At 42.5% G+C, this 25,285-nt stretch overlaps 1 protein-coding gene and 1 long non-coding RNA gene across 2 annotated transcripts; one reads left to right on the top strand and one right to left on the bottom strand.

Moving 5' to 3' along the window:
* Positions 1–205: 205 nt before the first annotated feature.
* On the top strand, positions 206–9,439 carry LOC144894472 (uncharacterized). The gene is made up of 3 exons (XR_013625086.1): positions 206–479; positions 1,418–1,591; positions 9,407–9,439. It is a non-coding gene; the product is annotated as an uncharacterized LOC144894472 (long non-coding RNA).
* A 458-nt stretch (positions 9,440–9,897) lies between these two features.
* pgbd5 (piggyBac transposable element derived 5) lies at positions 9,898–25,180 on the bottom strand. The gene is made up of 7 exons (XM_058059001.2): positions 24,640–25,180; positions 20,299–20,729; positions 16,336–16,470; positions 15,410–15,590; positions 14,753–14,950; positions 13,701–13,806; positions 9,898–13,619 (listed from the first exon to the last, which is right to left on the bottom strand). The coding sequence occupies exons 1-7, from the start codon at positions 25,025–25,027 to the stop codon at positions 13,424–13,426; spliced, it is 1,635 nt and encodes a 544-aa protein (XP_057914984.2). The 5' UTR covers positions 25,028–25,180; the 3' UTR covers positions 9,898–13,423.
* Between the last annotated feature and the right edge of the window lie 105 nt (positions 25,181–25,285).

Genomic DNA, 25,285 nt, shown 5'->3' with positions numbered 1-25,285 from the left:
AGTATTTATAAATGGAATGTTTTCTGAGGTAGAGCTTTGGAATTGTGTTTATGAACTTATAAATACAATTATTAACATTATCAGAGCCCTCTAGACATGAACTAACACCACAATAGTTACCTTTACACATGTGTTAGCCAATATAATAGATAATAAATAAAATTAATGCTTGTATGTGATGCTATAAATGTGTTCCCTAGGAGACAGGAGACAACGGAGTGGCGGCCCTGTCCACACGGGAACGCTGCTGAGATTCTTCCCGAGTCGCGTCCATCCTGTGCCGGATGAGTAAATAGTTGCAACTACACGAAAAACGATAATACACACGTCAAACCTGCACCTGAACAAACACACCAGCAGAACCATGTGACACACCAAACCACAAAAGAAGAAAGTCCATCGTCTTCTTCTTTTCAAGACTCTTGTCGGCTTACGAGAAATGTATAAGACAAGAAACTATGAGGAGAATGTCGACATGGGTGAGTTATGTCTGTCGAAATATTTGGATGTTATGTTCACTTCTGGTCGGTGATTAAATCACATGCATACAGTTGGTAATGGTAATGGTTTAATTTCATTTGAACATGCATCAGATTAACAATTGAATGCATCACATAATCAGTTCCCAGTTCCACATGTCCAAAAGGAGTAGGAAGAAGCAAAGCTTATTAAATCCTACCCCTCCATCTGGTACTTTTACAATCAGTAACTGTTACATTTGTTCACTTCCTGCTTTCCTAATATAGTTTAATAAATTATTTTTTTGGTAACTTAAAAGAAAAAAATTTTTTTTGTCACGTACCAAAGTACAAGATGATATGACCATACAATTACAAGTTTTTTTTTAACTTAAATTTTTTTTAAAAAATTTAAATTTTAAATAAAAAAATAAAAAATGTAAAAAAAATTTTGATTTTTTTTGTACATTTTTGTAACATTTTTTTTTAATTTTTTTGTCACGTACCGAAGTACGAGGTGATATGAGCATCCAATGACATAATGGGTACCATAGTAACTGTCAATATAGTGATATATATAGCACAGTTTGCTTCAATATACTAAAAACCATGGTAAGGTGAAGCCGCAAAAACTACAGTATTTTAACTAAGTTAAAATACTTATTATACAGAATTTTAACCAAGTACGTAACTAAGTATTGCTGTATAACTTAAAATACTTAATAACACTACTTAAAATAACAATACAGCATGTCCAACACCTTTTTGTGTAGTTTGTGTTGCCTAGTGATGATCCGTAACAAATTTCCCATGGGCCTACAGGGCTTTAATTGTAGTTGCTGCACATTATCTATATAAAGTTTTATTTCCGTTGTTGAGTTTTTGGTAGTTTAAGTTTCATTTGTTGTAATAACAGCACAGAATATTGATTCTAAAAGTCGAACAAATTGTGTCTTCAGGTGGATTGAAGTGAGCTTCCCAGGCCAGAAATCTGTCCCCTGTTGACAGTCTTGGGCGGGTTCCTCAGACCCTGCGTTCAAAGGACAAAGTCATTAAGGCTCACCGAGTGGGGCAACAACTGTACAACTCCGACGGGGGCCAAGCACAAAAGAATGCAACTTTTAGCACTCAAGGTATGAACCTTTAACGTGATTTCTTATCGGGACTTGTCAAGAAGGATGATTGGTATCGTAGTAGTATTATTCGTATACAGAAAGAGTCACACTGTACAAACACTCCATCAGTGCTGTTTGACTTCCACAGCACCTCCCTCACCAAACAGTTAATAGTTGACATATATATACATATAAATATGTTTTTATGGTTTTTCAGAGTGGAAAAGATAAAGCTGATGTGGCTGTAATTCACTCAACAAACAAAAACGATCCCTTCGGAAGTAATCAAATCAAATTGTCACCATTGTTAAACGCCTTGTTAGCAGTACGGGCTACGCTTGAAGTAATGTTGTTACAGTTTTAACAGTTATACTGTTAAAAACATGCCACTGTACAGCAATCCCTCGTTTATCGCAGTTCATTGGTTCCAGACCCGACTGTGATAAGTGAATTATGTCTGTGATATGCTACCATATGATAAGTAGGATTGCTTATTGAAGTCAGAGAATAGTTTACGGTCTTCTAACATTATTTAACATGAAACAACCTTATAGTCACATTTATATTACCTAATATCGTAGACTTCATAAGTAAATAAGCCATTAAATACATAAATAAGGCTAGTGTTCGTGCATTCATTCATTCATGTTCTACCGCTTATCCTAACGAGGGTCGCGGGGGTTGCTGGAGCCTATCCCAGCTGTTTTCAGGCAAGAGGCGGGGTACACCCTGGACTGGTGGCCAGCCAATCACAGGGCACATATAGACAAACAACCATTCACACTCACATTCATACCTATGGACAATTTGGAGTCGGCAATTAGCCTAGCATGTTTTTGAAATGTAGGAGGAAACCGGAATATAGCATAGAAAGCATAGAAAACTTATCTACAATACGGTGTTTACCACTATTAGAGCCCTCTAGACAAACACTAACACCCCTATAGTCAGCTTTACACTCGCATTACATGAAAACTTACACATTAGCATTAGGAATGACTAATGCTAACATTACTGAGTACTACATGTCATTTATTTTTCAATAGTCACAAAACAATGATCATTCATTCATTTTCTACGGCTTATCCTCACAAAGGTCGCGGGGGGTGCTGGAGCCTATCCCAGCTGTCTTCGGACGAGAGAAGCGGGGTACACCCTGGACTGGTGGCCAGCCAATCACAGGGCACCTATAGACAAACAACCATTCACACTCACATTCACACCTATGGACAATTTGGAGTCGCTAATTAACCTAGCATGTTTTTGGAATGTGGGGGGGGAACCGGAGTACCCAGAAAAAAACCCACGCATGCACGGGATGAACATGCAAACTCCACACAGAGATGGCCGAGGATGGAATTGAACCCTGGTCTCCTAGCTGTGAGGTTTGCGCGCTAACCATACGACCGCCGTGCAGCCGTGTTCGTGCAAAAGACGCTAAATTTGAGTGAGTGTCGCACAGGAAGTGACGTGAGTGTCTTTTTTGTAAGATCATTTAAAGCTGCAATAAAATCCTGTTGTTGATGGAACATTACTGACACCCTGTGACCAGTGTAGAATACTACATACGCAGAATCACGTTTTTTACTTATAATTTTAGTTCAGTAAGCGATTTTTATGCTTAAAAATGGTAGAAATATTGCTTCAATGTAACTAACAATAGGTCACATTCAACCACAAAACAGCATGATTTATTCAATACAATACGGTATGTATTTATTCAATGTAATTATCCATTATGCTGATATAGTATATGTTGTATGTGGTGCATTATATCTTGTTCACATTGTACTTAGCAGCCTGACTGCATTTTATAATGAATGGTACGTTTAAAGGAGTCAATTAGTTCTGCTTTAATGCTAAACCTCTCACAGGAGCAACTTTATCTCTTGCAATAACAAAAGTCCGCCTGGCCGTGCACTAATAATGCACAATCATGTCATTGTTGTTTTTCCCCCTCTTTGACTTATTTTTTTTCTCTTTGGAAGACAAACGGGATTCCAGAATTTAAAGTCCCCGCGAGACCTTGCAGTGTTGAAACTATCCGACGTCCATAATTTGACGCATATCCCGTTCCAGCAGGGGTTGTTCGCAATTGAGCGCCATTGAGACATCGTTGGGGAAAAAAATGTCAGACAGTTATGGGAGAGTTGGCTTGAATGCGCCGAAGTCGTGACTGTCGGCGCTGCAGCGTCGCTTTACCGAAGGACTTGAACCTGCATCTTCATTCTTTGTTATGGAGCTGGTGGGGAGCCAGATGTTAAACGTCAAGATGTCGGAGTCGTGTCAGTTCCTTCCACTCCCTTTAGATCACAGGTCAAAACATGCAATTTGTGCGGATTAGATGTTTAATTGTGTGTGTGTGTGTGTGTGTGTGTGTGCGTGTGTTGGCCCCCGCTAAGTAAAATTTTTGTGCTCCTTAAAGCTTCCCGAGCGGTCGCATGGAGGGCACGGAGCCAAGCCAAACGGCTGCACACAACAAAACCTCATATAAAGACTGAAAAGATGACTTTGATATTTATTTTGATATTATATTTTAATAGAGGAAAGAAAAGGTGACATAAGCTTTTACTCTTTGTTAAAAATTCAACTCTGCAACAATTACAGTTTTGTTTTTCTTTCTCCTTGATGTGTACTTTGCCTCTCCCCCAGTGCATGCTGGGATATGTTCCAACCTCTTTGACTCTCAAGCCAGAATAGAAATACAGTGAAGGAAAAGAGTCCAAGCTCGCCTCAGGGTTGAAGGTGCCGACTGTCAGATGTCTTACATATACGGTCCTGCACTCTGTATGCATTCTACTCTACTCTTCTCTTATTAGCTGGGATAGGCTCCAGCACCCCCTGCGACCCTCGTGAGGCAAAGTGGTAGAAAATGAATGAATTTCCAAGATGGGCTGCACGGCGGACAAGTGGTTAGCATGCAGGCCTCACAGCTAGGAGACCCGAGTTCAATTCCACCCTCTGTGTGGAATTTGAATGTTCCCCCCTTTGCATGCGTGGGTTTTCTCCGGGAACTCCGGTTTCCTCACACATTCCAAAAACATGCTAGGTTAATTAGCGACTCCAAATTGTCCATAGGTATGAATGTGAGTGTGAATGGTTGTTTGTCTATATGTGCCCTGTGATTGGCTGGCCACCAGTCCAGGGTGTACCACGCCTCTCACCCGAAGACAGCTGGGATAGGCTCCAGCACGCCCGCGACCTTCGTGAGGATAAGCGGTAGAAAGCCTTTTTCTCGTAATGCTTACATTATTCCCATAATATTTTGAACGTATTCCTGTAATATTGCCACTTTTTCCGCAACCTAATATTTCATAATATTATGACTTAAAAAATTATTTAATATTTCAACTGAATGCTAGTAGAATTACGTTACTTTTCCTCATATCATGAGTTTATGGTAATAAAATTCACTTTTTTCCTTCTCATGACTTTATTCTTGTGAAATTACAGCTGTTTTTAAAGTATTTCAACCTTCTTTTTGTAATATTATGACTTTATTCCCATAATATTTTGACACTATTCCTGTAATATTACCACTTTTTCCGCAACCTAACATTTCATAATATTATGACTTAAAAAAATAATTAAATATTTGAACTGAATGCTAGTAGAATTACGTTACTTTTCCTCATATCATGAGTTTATTCTCATAAAATTCACTTTTTTCCTTCCCATTACTTTATTCTTGTGAAATTACAGCTATTTTTAAAGTATTTCAACCTTCTTCTTGTAATATTGCCGACTGTCAGACATCTTACATATACAGTCCTGCACTTTTTACGCATTCTCTTCTACAGCGGAATCTTTCTTTTCATCTTTTGGCTCGGGAAGCCTTTTTTTTTATTAGCATGAAATTAGCACTACTCTTCTCTTATTACTTGTCACCTGTGTGCGTATTTGCACAAGGGTGGTTTCTCTGTGGCGCCCCGGGGGCCTTAGAGGCGCGTTGAACGTGTGCACATTTCCCACAGATTCAAGGAGGCATCACGATAAAACGATAATGACGATGATGACGGTCATTTAAGGTGCAACAGGCACGCACACGCGCACACAGACATGCATGCTCTTGCCCTCCTGATGGATAATGGTATAATTCCCTACATGAAAGGAAGTTCTTCCTGTCAGCGTTCTTCCTGCCTGTCCTTATCTGTCTCGGCAGATACCATGTGTGCATCATATGTGATTCTATGTGTGTGTGTGTTATGAAAATAATCAGCCCCCTCAACGCCCTCCCACTTTCTTCCGATGTGATAAAACTGTTACATGACGAAGGCCTCTGTCATGCCTTGAATCCCCCTGCCGAAGCCCAAATCACACCTACACACTCAACACACATGCATGTAAAAAAACCCGCCCCCCCCCCCCTCCCCCCCATCTCCCCACTCACTTTTTGGCAGCTGCATGTAATTGTAAGTATCCTCTCTGAAACCTCCTGCTCATATATTCCACCCCCGAGTGCCTCTAACATCATCACGCTAATAGGCTAATCTCTACGCCGCTGACCCCGTCCCGTTGTTGGGATGTGACCTGAGTGGGAGCAGACCGGCCCCATCTGCACGTAGGAATGACTATACGTACACTACGCACATGGGGATGGTAGACACTGATATATTCCCTGCACATTGCTCCTCTTTATGTTAGAGGATGAGGTCAATTCAGATGAAAAACATACGGGGGTAAGAAAAAAAAAAGGTGATTGAACACCATGTCATATTTAATTCACATTGTCTAAAAATTAACTAAAAAGAAAAAATGGCTGACACTCATTCATGTTTCAGCAAGTGCCATCACATCATAACGCCGCAAAAATTGAAGTATAAGCAGGATTAAGTACTGAAAAAAAAAAAAATTCACAAATGGTTTTCTCCGGGTACTCCAGTTTCCTCCCACATTCCAAAAACATGCTAGGTTAATTAGCAACTCCAAATTGTCCATAGGTATGAATGTGAGTGTGAATGGTTGTTTGTCTATACGTATGTGCCCTGTGATTGGCTGGCCACCAGTCCAGGGTGTACCCCGCCTCTCGTCTGAAGACAGCTGGGATAGGCTCCAGCACCCCCTGCAACCCTCGTGAGGTAGAAATGAATGAATGAATGAATGAATGAATTTCCAAGATGGGCTGCACGGCGGAAAAGTGGTTAGCATGCAGGCCTCACAGCTAGGAGACCCGAGTTCAATTCCACCCTCTGTGTGGAATTTGCATGTTCTCCCAGTGCATGCGTGGGTTTTCTCCGGGTACTCCGGTTTCCTCCCACATTCCAAAAACACGCTACCTTAATTGGCGACTCCAAATTGTCCATAGGTATGAATGTGAGTGTGAATGGTTGTTTGTCTATATGTGCCCTGTGATTGGCTGGCCACCAGTCCAGGTTGTACCCTGCCTCTCGCCTGAAGACAGCTGGGATAGGCTCCAGCGACCCTTGTGAGGATAAGCGGTAGAAAATGAATGAATGAAACAATTACGCCCCGAATTTGCTTTTGTTTAGCTACGTTTTCTGGTTAGCGTAGAAAATGGCGAACGTCTTATTGTGTTATTAATACACTGCATGAGTCCAACTGTGTTTTAATGTATTTTTACCACAAAACGTCCTTAGCTTCTATCAAAGAAGCTCAGTTGCTAATGGCGATGGTGACTCTGGAAGAGGTTATTTCTCTTTCTGTGATTTATTTTGCTTTGAAGTTGAAACAAATCGGCGGTGCTCAACTGTATTTTGTAGACTACCCTGCATAGAATATTTCTGTCCATCATTTAGTACGAAGGCGTACCATCGACGACTAATGAGTGTCCTTGTCGGTGTCAAAGGTCCAAGCGAGAAGCCTTATCTCAAAGGAAGGGGGGGGGGGGCATTCTTGTAGCTCAAAGGCTGCAATCATGAAGCCATATTTCATGTCAAAACGGGCGTCCGACATTTCAAAAACAATTCCATCGCGGCCACGTGCGACCGTGTTGCAACAGGGCGGCAGCTGGAGTGTAAACACGGCGACATCCATTCAGGTTAATCATTGAGCATCATCAACAATGGCGTCCCGCTCTCATGGTCGACACAACAGCACGACACGAGTACATGTTGATATTTGGACCACAAAAGGGGGCCGGGGGGCGCAGACTAGAGAAGCACATTAATCTCATCTCATCACCACGCTAGCCTTCTCAGAGCCAACGTACGAGAAGAAAGTCAGAACCGCAACAGTGGAGAGTCTGTCCTAACCTTCCACATACGACATGATGGGTGGAGATCCCAGACATTGTGGAGACGACGGTTGTAAACTCTCATGAAACACCGGAGCGCTTTAATGCCGTGTGATGACTCATCTTTTATGATATCGTTTTCAAAAGCAAAAGGAGAGAAGAAAAAAAAAAAAAAACGCCCAATTTTGGCTGCCAGGCATTACAGGTGATTTGGAATTGCAAAAGAGGGGTGTCGCTCACGTATACACTTTAAGTGCAGATTAGAGGGGTCATAACAACTGTCATAAAAGTGTAACAATAAGCTAAGCACGGTATAGCATAGCAAGCGAACTCCTAACCCCTTGATGGATGTGAATTCTAAGAAAATCGTTCAGGTGTTAACTACTGTAGAATGATTCCTCGCTACATCGTGTTTTTTTAAAAATATTATTTCATTGATTACTCTTACTTGTCTTATTGAAAACTTGGCGAAAGTCGTCTTTTTCTTTTCTTTTCCTTTTGTGTTTAGCAGCCAGGACAGTAGTGTTTTTAAACCAACCACAATCATAACTTCAGTCGTTCCTCGCAATATCACAGTTTGATTATAAATCCCTCGCTATATCAACTTTTCAAATGGTACGTTTTTTTTTTTAAAGTTTAGAAGAAATAAATGTGAAGCTAACTGGTTAGCTTGCGGCCATCTCAAGTCCCTGTAGCGTAACATTTTGCAATGTAATGGTAATGGTTTAATTTCATTTGAACATGCATCAGATTACAATTGAATGCATCCCATAATCAGTTCCCAGTTCCACATGTCCAAAAGGAGTAGGAAGAAGCAAAGCTTATTAAATCCTAACCCCTCCATCTGGTACTTTTACAATCAGTAACTGTTACATTTGTTCACTTCCTGCTTTCCATAATACAGTTTAAGGTTTTTTTTTGTTTGTTTACAATGACATAATGGGTACCATAGCAACCGGCAATGTAGTGTAAAGCAGTGTGGTGTAAAAGATGAATAATAAGAGTGTAAATGTGACTATAGGGGTGTTATTTTATGTCTACAGGGCTCTAATAATGGTAAAAACCGTATTCGGAACGTCATTAACAGGTTTTCTATGCTAATAACAACAATAAATGACAGTATATCTATTTTTAACTTGATGATGATAATCCTCAACATTTGTCTAGGAGTCATGGGGTGCCATCATGGCCTCATGAAAACAAAATCACGTTGCCCCCGCCTTTTTATTTTTTAAAATAATAACCTTTATTTTGAAAGTGGGGAAGTGTAGACCCTGCTGTGGGCGCTGCTGAGTGCCCTCATGTTGTGTATGAGGTTTGTGATATGCTGCCATCTGCTGGTGATATTGTGCATTACATGGCTCGACAACCATACAGTATTTATATAAGAGTAAGGTCATTTAGTTTAAATTCTTTCTTTCATTCATTCATTTTCTACCGCTTATCCTCACGAGGGTCGGGGGGGGTGCTGGAGCCTATCCCAGCCAATCACAGGGCACATATAGACAAACAACCATTCACACTCACATTCATACCTATGGACAATTTGGAGTCGCTAATTAACCTAACATGTTTTTGGAATGTGGGAGGAAACCGGAGTACCCGGAGAAAACATGCTAACAACAGTCTTTATCCAACAGGAGACTGAGGGCAGCAACAAAAAAATGGACGCCCTTTTGAACTGCGCCCATTTCTACGACTTAAACCAGGTATTATTTCTACTCGAACCTTGGTTAGTGTCATTTATGTCTAACTCTAACTGAAACGAATGTTACCTGAATGCATTTTTCCCTCAAGATATCATTCATTCATTCATTTTGTACCGCTTTTCCTGTCTTCGGGCGAGAGGCAGGGTACACCCTGGTCTGGTCACCAGCCAGCCAGTCACAGGGCACATATCGTCAAACAACCATTCACACTCACATTCATACCTATGGACAATTTGGAGTCGCCAATTAAACTAGCATGTTTTTTGGAATGTGGAGAAAACGGGAGAACATGCAAACTCCACACAGAGATGACAGAGGGTGGGATTGAACTCGGGTCTCGGGTCTGCGCGCTAACCACTCGACCACCGTGCTTAGTTTAAATTCCATCCAGAGAAAGAAGACACAGTGACCTTAGAGCCTCGTACAACTCATCACACACATTTCTCAAGTTTATTTGGTCCAGTTATTGTACACATTTGACTCAACCCAGTGTTAACAATACATGCATAAGCACCCACCCGCACCCACACATCTATCCTTAGTCTCTTACCACCTTTTACCATATTTTGCACCCTCGACTCGGCTGCTAAAATTTGTAGTCTACTCGAAACCGATAGCACCCAGTAATCCTCTACTGTAAGTACGTCCACCTACTGTACCGTATATAATGTCGTGTTAGTTTGCTATTGATAGCGTCACTACTGATGAGTGCAGTTAATTATCGTCATGGAGCCCTGAGGTCGCTCTTTATTTATTGTCTTGACACGTTCAGAGCTGATTAGTACACAATCTTTACCGACTCTGGATGTTTGGTGAAGCACTGCACGGATATACACAACACAATGAAGACACACACACACACTCACACACATACACACACTGCACATCACATACCACACAGCTAGGGTGATTTATTTGTTAATTGTTTTAAAATGGCTGCACGGGAAGCCTCTTAAGTGTTTGTAAGACATTGTCCTTCCGGTCCTGACACCACATTCGTTTTCTTTGTCCTTTTCTTTGCACTACACACAGTGGATTATTATTGTTATTATTATTGTTTTCCTTACAGAGCCCCGGTATGGCTAAAACACAACAAAAATATTGCAGATTATTAAAAAAGATGGGATGTATGAGGTGTTAATTTGATTAAGAAAACACAACAAAAGGGCTAAAACATTTTATAGTTGGAAAAAAAATATTTTACGTGTTTTTTTTAGTACTTCTGTTGAATTATTATTTTTTGGTCATATAGCATAATTATTAGAGGTGTCACAAATTACTGATTCAGAAAAAAAAACTGCCTGGTGGACAACACAATCCATATATTGCATACGTGTCGGTTTTCCTCGTCTCTGGCCTCCAAACAGGCAAGATGAGGGTCCATTAATCTTAGAACAACAGCTTTGTCTCGGTGGGTGGAGGCGGGGCCGCTGGCATACACATAGAAGAGGTGTACCGAAGTCGAAAGTGAATTAGTATATTGCAACGCTATATTTTTTCCATTGTTCATTCATTCATTCATTCATTCATTTTCTACCGCTTTTTCCTCACAAGGGTCGCGGGGGGTGCTGGAGCCTATCCCAGCTGTCTTCGGGCGAGAGGCGGGGTACACCAATCACAGGGCACATATAGACAAACAACCATTCACACTCACATTCATACCTATGGACAATTTGGAGTCGCCAATTAACCTAGCATGTTTTTGGAATGTGGGAGGAACGGGGAGAACATGCAAACTCCACACAGAGATGGCCGAGGGTGGAATTGAACCCTGGTCTCCTAGCTGTGAGGTCTGCGTGCTAACCACTCGACCGCCGTGTTACTTTTTAAAAGTAATTTTAAAATCTCGTCTCATTTTTTTTCCTTGTAGACCCAATCTCGTAACACCTCTAATATTTATAAATAGCACTAAAGTAGCTAATCTGGTGTTGCCATGGCGATAAAAATCTCCCTATAACAAGCCGTCATGGTCATTTGACAGGAGAATTCTTCCATACCGTTGCTTTAATCATAAACAGAGGCTTTAGGAATAGCATACGATGCTGTGTTTGACATTTAGAAGGTGACAGGAAGTGAAGATCCTACTTGGATGTGTGACATTTAGCAGTACGCACACACACACACACACACACACACACACACACACATGACAACATTGCTTTGGATTAGTGATAAGATTTAAAAATGACAATCTTGAGTCTGCGTGATATACACATAACTGTGATTTGTAAACAAGATATCAACTCTAAAGCGAGGGTGACACTTATTAGCTTGGCCTAATTCCATCGTCAGTGCACATTTACACAATCTCCCCCGTTCTCATAAAGCAGGGGGGGGGTGTCCAAGGTTTCAACAGCGAGGGTCACATAGTGATAAATGAAAAGATGCAACTTTATAAAGCCACACATGTACTGTAGATATGATTGGAGGTTACATGCTGTATATTTCAAGAATAAATAGCCTGCATCTCCGCTTTGTGATGAATTTTCTTCTCGTAATGCTCACATTATTCCCATAATATTTTGACAGTATTCCTGTAATATTACCACTTTTTCCACAACCTAATATTTCATAATATTATAACTTAAAAAAAAATTATTTAATATTTCAACTGAATGCTAGTAGAATTACAGCTGTTTTCAAGTATTTCAACCTTCTTCTTGTGATATTATGACTTTATTCCCATAATATTTTGACACTATTCCTGTAATATTACCACTTTTTCCACAACCTAATATTTCATAATATTATGACTTGAAAAAATAATTTAATATTTCAACTGAATGCTAGTAGAGTTACTTTTCCTAAGTAAGTTTTTTCTAATAAAATTCACTTTTTTCCTTTCATGACTTTATTATAGCTGTTTTTAAAGTATTTCAACCTTCTTGTAATATTATGACTTTATTCCCGTAATATTTTGACAGTATTCCTGTAATATTACCACTTTTTCCACAACCTAATATTTCAGTTTTTCATAATATTATGACTTTAAAAATATTTTAAGTGAATGTTAGTAGAATTATGTTACTTTTCCTCATATCATGACTTTATTCGAATAAAATTCACTTTTTTTTCTTCTCATGACTTTATTCTTGTGAAATTACAGCTGTTTTTAAAGTATTTCAACCTTCTTCTTGTAATATTATGACTTTATTCCCATAATATTTTGACTTTATTCTCGTAACATATGTTTTTTTACAACCGAGTTTTCCAAGATTTTTGCTGTTACTTTTTTTTTTTAATTAACATCTTTAGTATGTGTCCCCAGGCTGCACTTTGGACACCCCTGTAATAAATAATACCCACTCAGCTAATTCACAGTTAGATTTGAGTGCAAAAGATTTGATTTGTTGATTTTTTTTGCGATTATAGAGTTTGTTACCTAGCAACATTGCCTCCACTGGGAAGGTTTTGCAAATAAAAGTTGTCATAAACCTTTTTTGTAGTGTTTGCCCACATTCTTGTGAACAAATACCAAAAAAAGGAGAATAGGTGCCTGATTTGAAGAAAGCCATGGAGCCGCTGTTTGGACACCCCCGGTCTTACGCAACGCAAGAAAAATCATTGTCACATGTAAAAGTATACTAAGCATCCTTTGGGATGCTTGTAGCAAACAATGGAACATTTTTTATGTTCTCATGTCAACTTGTGGACAATTAAAGGGGTTGAAATGCTCCTCTTCATCGTCATCATCATCATCATTCTCCCTCGCTGTTGACTCCTCCTACTGTGTAAGTGGTGTTACATATCATTTACAATACAACAACTGAGGAAGAGTTGGCACTGCTTCAGCATGGTGACATACAGTCTGTACATATGTGAGGAGGTGTGTGAATGAGTGTGTGTGTGTGGGGGGGGGGGGTAGTGGGGGGGTATTGGCTCCTGACTGACAACCAACCAACCATCCATCCATCTATTCATCCAGGCCACCCTCGTTGCCGTTTCCTCTCACGGCGTGGGCGAGCAGTCGTCGACGTCCAGCAGCTCCTTGACCAGTCTCTCCCCAAACTGCGCCCGGCTGTAGCGCTTGACGGCGTAGGCGTCGGACATCTTGTAGAGGATGTACGCGTTGTTGATGGCGATGCTGATGCTCAGCCAGAACACCTGCTGCCACGTCTTGTTGGGCTTGTGGAAGATGAAGTACCTGACCAGCGAGAGCGAACGTATACGTATGTGTGTGTGTGTTGAGGCGTGTGGCGCGTACGAGATGTTTTGCCGTACGTACTTGCTGAACTTGTCGTCGTATTTGCAGATGTAGCTGAGGTGCGCCGCAAAGGCCTCCACCGCCAGAGGACACGGAACCTCGCCGCTTTTCCTCTTGATGATCAAACCTGCAGCAAACACCGAGTGAGTCATTGTCTCCCATTCTTGCTAATAGTAAAAGTCAATCTTTTTCTTGGCTGCGCGGCGGTCGAGTGGTTAGCGCGCAGACCTCACAACTTGGTTTTATGCCAACAGGACTTGCCGTTCTTGAGTTATTTCATTTTGATAGTAGCTATCAAACCCTCCTTCACCCCTATACCCAAACCCTATCCATAACCCTAACTCTAATTGATAGCAGCTATCATGACCTTACTCACCCCTATGCCTACGCCTAACCAGTCCATAACCAAGATCCAAAAACTTGCATTAAATGTAGGGTCCAATCGACTCAGAATGGTCTGAAACATGCTCCTAACATGATTCTGTGGGACACTTTTCCAAAATCCGACTCCGCCAAATTTCTATTGCCTTACAACAATGCAATCTCAATGGACAATGTTTTTTGCGAATAACTCCTGAACGGTACATCCTATCTACCTGGAACCAATCTCCGCCGAGAACTTTCCAACGGTACCAAGCAGGGTAAGGTTCCGGGGATACGGCACGTTTTTGCAAGTTCCGTCCACTTGCGGAAGTCGGGGGTGGTCCCAATCAAACAAAATTACTGCAGTTTTTGCATTTTTCTTGTTAAATTATACTTTTAAAATGTGCCGCTGGCTGCAAATGTTCCTCAGGCAGCACTTTGGACACCCCTGCCTCTGTCAACAACCTAGTGGGCGTGGCTAAGATGTGAGACATTTTTTGAGCATTGAGCACGACCCGCTGTAACACTCCTCTGTGACTTTTTAAAAAAAAACAAACAATAATTGAATGAAAACTAATTGAAGAAACATAAACATTTATTCACCTGAAAGATGATTAATTGGGGTTGAGGCATCAGCACAAATTCTGCCTAGCAACAAGAAATGTGTCTAAAATGTTAAAGAAAAGAAAAGGCCTGGGTCCAGCATCTACCTTGTTTGGTGGGAGAGTAGGCGTTTGTGAGGAACCTGAAGTGTCCCTTGTTGTACCAGCTGATGAGCGACATGCTGCCTTGCATCATCACCCGCCACTGGCCGCGTTGCGCCGGCGTGGAGCTGCAGACCAGCATGCTTTGCGGCAGGCCCGTGCAGTCGCTCTTTCTGGTGCTCAGCAGACCACAGCAGTAGATATCTAAACAAAGTGTCGCAGGCATTTTAAGCGTACGTTCTCCATTCTATAGATCTTCTCTCCGCTCGTTAATCCAGCATGATAAAGCCGCAATAGAAGTGTCAAACAGCCCTGGCGAGCACAGAAGAGAGTTTTTGTTTGGCTCATTGCCTCTGCTAATTTGGCAGACAAAGGATTGATCATATCTTTTATATTTTATTGTTGGTGAGGCTGCGGCTCAGGACCAATTGTGTGTTTTTGTTTGTGCTCACTAAGCTCTTCAATGCTGGAAATGAAATCTAAAATCGGATTTATATTTCATAAAACATGGCTTGGCTGTGATGGGGAGAAAAGTCATTTTAAAGATGCATGCTTTTTCTGTAAATAAAACAATTCTTTCATGTAATGCCCTCGGCGTATATGCACAGCATTTATTTGGATAGCGTCATATATTCATGTGGTGCAGTTCAAGTGTGGGCTGACCTTGCTTGCTAAATTCGGCAAAGAGTCCGAGGCTGGTGATTGACGGTCCCGTGAAGACGATGGTGTTCTTTCCAGAGATGTTCTGGCACAGCTGCTTGGCCACCAGACTGTGCAGCTGAGGTTTGTTCTTCAGGGCGGCCAAAGCGTCTCCACCTTGGCCCTCCTTCAAATGCACGGAGAGCTGCAGTGGGCGGGGGGGGAGAAGACAGAATCTTCTTATATCACAAAGATCTGCGTTTGGTTGCCGACACGCAATGCATTAGACTGATGAGCCAACATGTAGCTTGCCTGTGGCTATCCCACTAAGTGGACCTTGTGTGTGTGTGTGTGGTGGCTAATGGAATCTCATTGATTCGCTCCATTAACTCATCTTATTTCTTTCTATCTGGATGTCAACACAGTTCAGAGCAGATACTCATCAGTCTGACTGGTAAAATGCCCATCATGTGTGTTTGTTGAACGGGTGTGATGATGATTGCAACACATTAGTAGGAACGCCGCAATGCTATTTTGTTAGTATTCTATTTTCCAGTAACTCATTCATTTATTTATTTTCTACCGCTTTTCCTCACGAGGTTCGCAGGGGGTGCTGGAGCCTATCCCAGCTGTCTTTGGGCGAGAGGCGGGGTACACCCTGGACTGGTTGCCAGCCAATCACAGGGCACATATAGACAAACAACCATTCACACTCACATTCATACCGATGGACAATTTGGAGTCGCCAATTAACCTAGCATGTTTTTGGAATGTGGGAGAAAACCGGAGTACCCGGAGAAAACCCACGCAGAGATGGCAGAGGGTGGAATTGAACCCTGGTCTCCTAGCTGTGAGGTCTGCACGCTAACCACTCGACCGCCTTTTCCAGTAACTGTCAACTAATAATAAAAATGAGTGTGCCACAACTTTTGATCCACGTCCATCGCTACCTGGCAGATGAAGCCGGTGGAGGTACACTGTCGAACCCAAAGACTGAACTTCCTCTTCTTCCTCTTTCGCTGCTCTCGTTCCGTGCAGGTGGTGATGAAGATCGGGTCCTCGTCTATCAAGGGTTCATGGAGAACCTTCAAAATAAGGTCAGAATCACATTTTTTGGGGGTGAGAATCTGTGCACAATGAGCTTACATTTTTATTATTGTCGTTATTATATCCTGTTATGCTCATATTTGGGGATTTATGGCACACCACAATCATTTTAAAGCTTGTGTGTCAATACTTTTTTTTTCCCTAAGCAATAGTAGACTTTTGGAGCTGTGCAGTGTATTGTATGAAAATGGACCGTTATGTAATTCCTTCTCCGCCTCCTGTTTGTTCTTACATTGTGTTATTTTTATTAAAAAATGTGTTAAGGCTGTTACAGCCGCAACCAGTAACACTGATGGGAACAAAAGATACTGAGAGAGTGGGACCGAGACGGTAGTAGCAACAATGTACGTTAAAACTATAGAAGGGACCTAAATGCTTGCCACCACTAACATATTTGTATGTGCTTACCCCCCCACCACCCCCACCCAGCAAGATTTGATTACATTTAAAAACATAACCAGCAATATTTCCCAGTCAAATATAAGCAGACGCATGGAAATCTCTCTAAGTGATCTGGTCTTTGTCGCATGACAATTAGGGCTGTCAAACGTAATTCATTCATTTTCAACCGCTTATCCTCACAAGGGGGTGCTGGAGCCTATCCCAGCTGTCTTCGGGTGAGAGGCGGGGTACACCCTGGGCTGGTGGCCAGCCAATCACAGGGCACATATAGACAAACAACCATTCACACTCACATTCATACCTATGGACAATTTGGAGTCGCCAATTAACCTAGCATGTTTTTGGAATGTGGGAGGAAACCGGAGTACCCGGAGAAAACCCACACATGCACGGGGAGAACATGCAAACTCCACACAGAGATCACCGAAGGTGGGATTGAACTCGGGTCTCCGAGCTGTGAGGTCTGCGCACTAACCACTCGACCGCTGTGCAGCCTCAAATGTATTTATTCTGGATTTAGATAGAAATGTACTATAACTAGGCTGCTCGGTGTTCGAGTGGTTAGCACACAGCTAGGAGACCCAAGTTCGACTCCACCCTGGGGCATCTTTGTGTGGAGTTTACATGTTCTCCCTGTGCATGCGTGGGTTTTTCTCCCACATTCCAAAAACATGCTAGGTTAATCGGCGACTCCAAATTGTCCATAGGTATGAATGTGAGTGTGAATGGTTGTTTGTCTATATGTGCCCTGTGATTGGCTGGCCACCAGTCCAGGGTGTACCCCGCCTCTCGCCTGAAGACAGCTGGGATAGACTCCAGCATGCCCGCGACCCTCACGAGGTAGAAAATGAATGAATGAATCTACTATAACTAGGGATGTCCCGATAATAATCGGCTTGATATCAGCATAAAATTGCGATATCGGTATCTGATTTTTTTCCCCCGACTATCAAAACTGATCACAACACATGTGTGTTAATTCCACCACAGGACGTAGTATGTCATGTATCGACATTACACATATCAGTATCGGCTGATATCGGTATATCGGCAAAAAATCCAATATTGGACATCCCTAACTATAACAATTTTGGGCAAACTTTTTGACTTGCAGGGCACATTGGATTGCTGTTATGCATGACAACCTCGCTCACATTGACACAAGCCCCCAAACAGCTGCCCTTGGCTGCGCCTGGCGTTAGTCGGCCCTAATTATAATACATTTTGCTACCAGTCTAATCATTGGCGAAACAAGACACTCAGCAGGCACAGAATTAGATACAACTGCATCTGATAATAAAATCCATACTAGGCCCTGTACTTATTAGCCTTAACAGCTCTTGTATTGATTCTTACGTGATTGTGGAGGTTGAGTGTATTTTAATCAAGTAACAAATGAAGCACATTCAACAGAACTGCTAGCTGTATTTGGAAAAAGGGAGATTTTTTTTTTTTGGACAGATGATCAGCGCTCTCTGGCATGGATGTCTAACAGATAAAATAAGCTGGCCTAGATACACATAATTCCGTTCTCATGACACACATGCGCAAATGCTGTATGACAGGTGTATGCACGTATGGATATAATAATGGACTTTACCGTTCATGTTGTCTCTCCAGCTCCAACATTAGAATGTTTTGCAAAAATGCTTGGATTGGCTTTTATTAGACAGAGCAGGTGCACCAACCCAGAAACATTTTTTATGATCATTACTCACTAGGGCGTGCTTTTTTTTAGGGTCCAATTCCAATGATTTGTGGCAATGTTCATTCCTAGCCTTTCATTGCTCTTGGTGAAAAAAAATAAAAAATAGGTTGGTTGTCCCAAATAGAAAGTCAAAGTCGTTGTGGTCTGCTGCCCCACTTTCCCTCATGTAGAGCTTACGCATAAGTGAGCACAAGGCGGATGTCAAGTCTGTGATGTGCAGACGGGGTTCTTGCGGGAATCACTCTGTTTGACCTCAATCAAGAACACATTTCTCGACGTTATCGCGTTGAAGTAATTCCATTTTCTTAGCTATTATGTAAATGTTCCTTTAAACGAATCTGCCAAACGTGCTGGATGAAAAGCTTGGAGCCTTATCTCACACTCTTATGAAAAACCTAGCGGTCTCACTTTACAGCAAGATACACAGAATACTGTAGTTACTGAGGAACTAATGAGTAGTGGTTAGGGATTAGGTAGGTTCATTCCTCATGAACTACTCTAATTTTGTGTTACCAACTTTGGATTTTTTTTACCAACTTCCTTTCTGTGTGTCTGTCTGACTTCCTGCTCCTGCCGGTTCTCCCTGTCCTTTTATTGACTTGAGGAATGTTATATTGATGAAACAACAACCACCAAGTATTCCGTCACGGTGTGAGTACACGTAAACTTATTTACACTACCATTCAAAAGTTTGGGATCGCTTGCAAATTTCTTTGTTTACCAAAGAAAAACACATTTTCATGCATTTCACAAACAATTTTTTTCAATTTCACAAACATTTTTATCCATTTCAGAAACAATTAAAATGAATCAGAGGATTTTCAAAGAAGGATGTACATTTTTGCATAGAGGCCTACTATCAACAACTGTCAGTCCTCTGCATCAATCTCCTGGTATGGCTGCTAATCCAAGTTCATCATTTTATAAGGCTAATAGATTATTAGAAAAGCCATCTAAAAACTAAAACTAAAATCTCTTACCGTGCTGTTAATGACTCCATTCAGAGAGCAGCACAAACTGGGTCTAACAAGGACACAAAAACGCTGCACAACTGTGCAAGAAGACAAATATCTGAGGGTGTGTAGGTTAAGATAAAGACGCCTCACAGGTCGTCACCTGGCAGCTTTGTTTACCAAAGAAAAACACATTTTTGTGCATTTCACAAACAATTTTTTTCCATTTCACAAACATTTTTTATCTATTTCACAAACAATTCAAGTGAATCAGATGATTTTCAAAGAAGGAGGTACATTTTTGCATAGAGGCCTACTATCAACAACTGTCAGTCCTCTGCATCAATCTCCTGGTATGGCTGCTAATCCAAGTTCTAAAATCTCTTACCGTGCTGTTAATGACTCCATTCAGAGAGCAGCACAAACTGGGTCTAACAAGGACACAAAAACGCTGCACAACTGTGCAAGAAGACAAATATCTGAGAGTGTGTATTTTAAGGTCATCACCTGGCAGCTGCACTAAATAGTATCCGTCAAACACCAGTGTCAGTATCAACAGTGAAGCGGCGACTTCAGGATGCTGGACTTCATAGCAGTACTGCCAAGAAAAAGCCAGATCTCAGACTGGACCAAAAAATGTCCAAGTGATCCCAACCTTTTGAGCGGTAGTGTATGTGTTATTTTCTATTAGGTCAACCATATTTGGTTATAAGTAATTACTGTAATTTTTCCCGTGTACCCACCTGGGTCTGTGAAGGCCGGAATGTGCAGTTGAAAGACTGCTGCAGCGAGTCCAGAAAGGGCTGGATCTTGTACAGACCTTGGTTGCTCCCCTGCGATGGCCTGAAGGCCACGATGTGGAAATACTTCAGAATCTTCTCGAAGCGCGCCTGGCTCATCTTCAGGGCGATGCTGCGGTTACTGAAGAAGCCCGAGCTCCAGATGCTGAGCACCGACTCGCAGTGATGCACACTGGTAGAGGTGACGAAGCCCAGGAAGGCCTTCATCTCTTGGGCCGTGACGGGACGCCAGCCATCGTCTGAGCCGAAGCGTTCTTGGAACTTCTTGGCATACATGTTGGTCTGGGTGACCATGTTTTGGATGCAGTTGTCAGGGACAAAGAGCTGGAAGAAATCCAAGGCGGTGGCCGTGCCTGGCATCTTCTGGGCTGGACCTGGGTTAGGACATAAGGTGGACGGATTTTAGACTCTGATAATTCTTGTTTTATAGCATGAAATTGCTCGGCACGAGGTTCTGCTTTGTGACACCAGAACAGGATCCTGGGAAGATGTTCTCTGTGGGACATTTTTGTCCATTCATCCACAATAACTACCTGCTGGTTCTTCATCTCTGAGCAAGTTCCTTCCAAAAGAGGATCTTGCTTGTGCATCAAATCCAAAAGCCCCTTCCCCAAACTGCAGAGATGAGCTATTCCTCTCTTTTCAAAGCGCTGACATATTCCACATTTCTTCATGATGTGTCAAGCGGCCTACCATGTGGGCTCAGCACATCATCATTATCTCTCCACACACCCATCTTCCTATAGATGCAGCTAACAAACTCATGCAACTGCTGAATTTAAAGATAACACATGGAAGCTGAGAGGAGCAGACGGGCATCGAGCGTGGAGAATGACGCTCAGCCCACTCAGCCCGTGGCGCGCCCGAATCTTCTCATTTGCATTTCATTAGACCTCAAAAGCTGGAAGTAAGAATCCAGCCCGACTTCAGCCAAAAAAAAAGGAGACACTCCTGGGGAAGTGACTCACGTCCTTCTCCAGGCAGGAGAGAGCCGAGAGCTCCAGCAGAGGAGGATGATTAAGTTAGCCATGTCCTCCTGAGCAAATGTGCTTTTTTTTTTTTCCTCCGTGGATTTATTCTTGTACATCTCAGACAGAGTACTTTATTGAAGACGGTGACTCTCAGGCAAAGTTTAAGGTAGCGGCCCAGCACATTAATATTCATTCCCCATAATCTTTATGGTCTCCTAAACCTGACCATGCTGTACAATTGGAGGATGTCCAGCGGGATACGTGATAGTAGTTTACTATCGTCCTGACATTTAACATGTTTTAAGGTCATGTTTTAATCGTGAAAAGATGTGGATAATTATCAGTATCAGTATCGTGAGTCCTGTACTTCCAGTTTTGAGAAAATATGCAATCTTTGACAGTGAGGCGCCTCCCATTTTGTAGTTCAAAATCTACCACCACAATAATTAACATGTTAAATGCACGGTGGTCGAGTGGTTAGCGCGCAGACCTCAAAGCTAGGAGCTAGGACCAGCGTTCAATCCCACCCTCGGCCATCTCTGTGTGGAGTTTGCATGTTCTCCGGATGCTCCGGTTTCCTCCAACATTCCAAAAACATGCTAGGTTAATTAGCGACTCCAAATTGTCCATATGTATGAATGTGAGTGTGAATGGTTGTTTGTGTATATGTGCCCTGTGATTGGCTGGCCACCAGTCCAGGGTGTACCCCGCCTCTCGCCCGAAGACAGCTGGGATAGGCTAGAATTAATGAATGATCATCGTTTTGTGACTATTGAAAAATAAATATGTAGTACTCAGTAATGTTAGTATTCGGCATTCCTAATGCTAATGTGTAAGTTTTCATGTAATGCGAGTGTAAAGCTGACTATAGGGGTGTTAGTGTTTGTCTAGAGAGCTCTAATAGTGGTAAAAACTGTATTGCAGATAACTTTTCTATGCTGTACTCCGGTTTCCTCCCACATTCCAAAAACATGCTAGGTTAATTGGCGACTCCAAATTGTCCATAGGTATGAATGTGAGTGTGAATGGTTGTTTGTCTATATGTACCCTGTGATTGGCTGGACACCAGTCCAGGGTGTACCCCGATAAGCGGTAGAAAATGAATGAATGAATGAACATTTATTATTATTATTATTATTTTGCCCAAACTCATCATTTTAAGCCACCTATATTCAATATAGTTTAAAGTCTCTATGAGGCCACATAATACATAGACAGATAAAATCCAGGATGTAGAGGCTACTAGTAATCTGACTGAATGAATAATCGGTGTTTTAAATCCCTACATCACCACCATTAAGCAGTTACATCATCTTATAATCTTAGCACAGTCCTGCATCACCCCCGCAAGCCCCGAGATGAAGATAACACGCTTTTAAAAAGTGCTGATCCCCAGCCAAGCACCAGGAACAGGTCCAACAAACCAGCCGGAATCTTTTGAGCGAAGCTGAGTTGATTCTTTGCTATTTTTTTCTCCCTTTGCAGACGATAATTTATGTAGCACACCAGCCTCCCGTGCTGTGGAGCTGTCACGTCAACGCCAGCTGAGGAAAAACCCAACCAGGCAAATGGGGAAAATATACAGAGGACAACACCACTCTTTTGTCCGCTCGAGGTTTGTCCGTCCGTCCGACCGCACCCACAGCAGTTGTGCAAACACTGAACACACACCTGCTGCTTCTTTAAGAGTCAAACAGGAGCAGGATGCAAAACATCCCGGAGTCGCTCATCGATGCAACTTCCTACTCGGCTTTGTGCGATTTACAACTGCAGGATCCACGGAAAACGGGGCAAGACTGCGTAAAAGGCGCTTGTCACTGCAACTGGCATCATAACTCTGCTTCTAAACACACCTCACACGCACCTGGTCTGCCAGGGAATAAGAAAATGTAGCAGGAGGGATCCGTGTCGGTATATTTATCAGGTATTCAGGCCCTCTAGATTGTATTTCAAAGAAGCGACTAGCGACAAATTAACTCCAGGGTCTTGTTTCATGAAATGAATGACAGCGTCTCATCTGAGGCGTGTAGCAGCTCAAACTAGCGGAAAGTTGGTAAACAACAGCTACATTATTCATTCATTCATTCATTTTCTACCGCTTATCCTCAAGAGGAGTGCTGGAGTCTATCCCAGCAGTCTTCGGGCAAGAGGCGAGGTACACCCTGGACTGGTGGCCAGCCAATCACAGGGCACATATAGACAAACAACCATTCACACTCACATTCATACCTATGGACAATTTGGAGTCGCTAATTAACCTAGCATGTTTTTGGAATGTGGGAGGAAACCCACGCATGCGTGGGGAGAACATGTAAATTCCACACACAGATGGCAGAGGGTGGGATTGAACTCGGGTCTCCCAACTGTGAGGACTGCGCGCTAACCACTCGTCCGCCGTGGAGCCCCATTCCTTATTATTATTATTATTATTATTATTCATTCATTCTTAACCGCTTATCTTCATGAGGGTCGCTGGGCGGGGGCTGGAGCCTATCCCAGCTGTCTTCAGGCGAGAGGCGGGGTACACCCTGGACTGGTGGCCAGCCAATCACAGGGCACATACGTATAGACAAACAACCATTCACACTCTCATTCATACCTATGGACAATTTGGAGTCGCTAATTAACCTAGCATGTTTTTAGAACGTGGGCGGAAACCCACGCATGCACGGGGAGAACATGCAAACTCCACACACAGATGGCCGAGGTTGGAATTGAACCCTAGTCTGCGTGCTAACCACTCGACCGCCGTGCAGCCCTATTCAAAATGTTATTTGTATAAAGTTATGTAAAAAAAATATGACTAGCCAGATATGATATATGAAGACATGAAATCACATATATATTTGTTACAAACACACAAAAAAAATAAAATCTCACAAATCTATCACGATCAGTGGTAGTGTAGAGCTGCACCGCATCATACCGAGAGACGTTGGATTCCATTATTTTTGCTCCAAATGGGATCTCCTTATAATATGTGCTGCAGACTACAGCAGTAAACATGTTGCTTAAATGACATGATTTTTGATGGAGGTCTTGAATGGGGTTTCATTAGCTGGTGCAAGCGTTTCTAATATTGCGATTAGTAAACATCATGCAGTTTCTCTCAATTAAACCGTATCTCTTAGACACGCAGGCATGCAACAATTAAGGCTGCAGTGTCATCCTGCTACACACACACACACACACAGACACACACACAGGCGAAATGTAAAATGAGCTATATCAGCCATTGTGTGCTGTTCAATATGGTCACCATAAAACGTGATAACGGCGTGAGTGACAAGTGACCTTCTTTATCACGCCTCACCGTAAGAGCCTTTATACGGCGGCACCGTGACATCCTGTAGGGTCTCCGTCCAGCCCTCCTCCTCTGCTTGGCTCCGGGACAGAGAGCCAGGCGGACCCGGGCTGCCACCTCCTGCTCCCCCGCCATGCGAGCTCTCTCTGTCGCCTCGTCTCTGGTGGTGATGGTGATGATGATGATGGTGGTGGTGATGGTGGTGCTGCTGCTGTTCCTCCTCACCGACCTCCGCTATGTAGTTATCCGAGTCCGAGTCTCCGGAGGTGCTGTAGAACGGGTTGTCGCTGCTGTCATCGCCGGACTCACCGAACACATCGTCGGATATCTGCAGGCTCTCGTAGCGGGAGCGGGCCGCCTCCAGGAGGGACAGCGCCTTCCGGCCGCACTCCGCCATCTCTCTCTCTGCGTTGGTGATGGTGAATCCTCCCTCCCTCCCTCCCTCCTCCTCCTCCTTCTCCGCGGAAGTAGTCACGATCTCGTAAGAAGGCAACACCTTCCACTCGGATGGATTCGGAGCACCTGGCTAAGGGTCTTGCCTCAAGGATTCTAAAATATTTCCGCCCCCTGCTGATCACGGTCTAATGGTGCATTCATGTGAACTCGGAAATAGAAAACACACCACTGACAAGTCATTTAGCCCAATAATTATCAA

Source organism: Doryrhamphus excisus, linkage group LG20 (genome assembly GCF_037039965.1).
Source record: "Doryrhamphus excisus strain RoL-2023G ecotype Guam linkage group LG20, RoL_Dexc_Guam_v1.1, whole genome shotgun sequence".
NCBI lineage: Eukaryota > Metazoa > Chordata > Actinopteri > Syngnathiformes > Syngnathidae > Doryrhamphus > Doryrhamphus excisus.
Note: the sequence above shows the minus strand (reverse complement) of the source record. Positions and strands in the feature narration are given on the sequence as shown.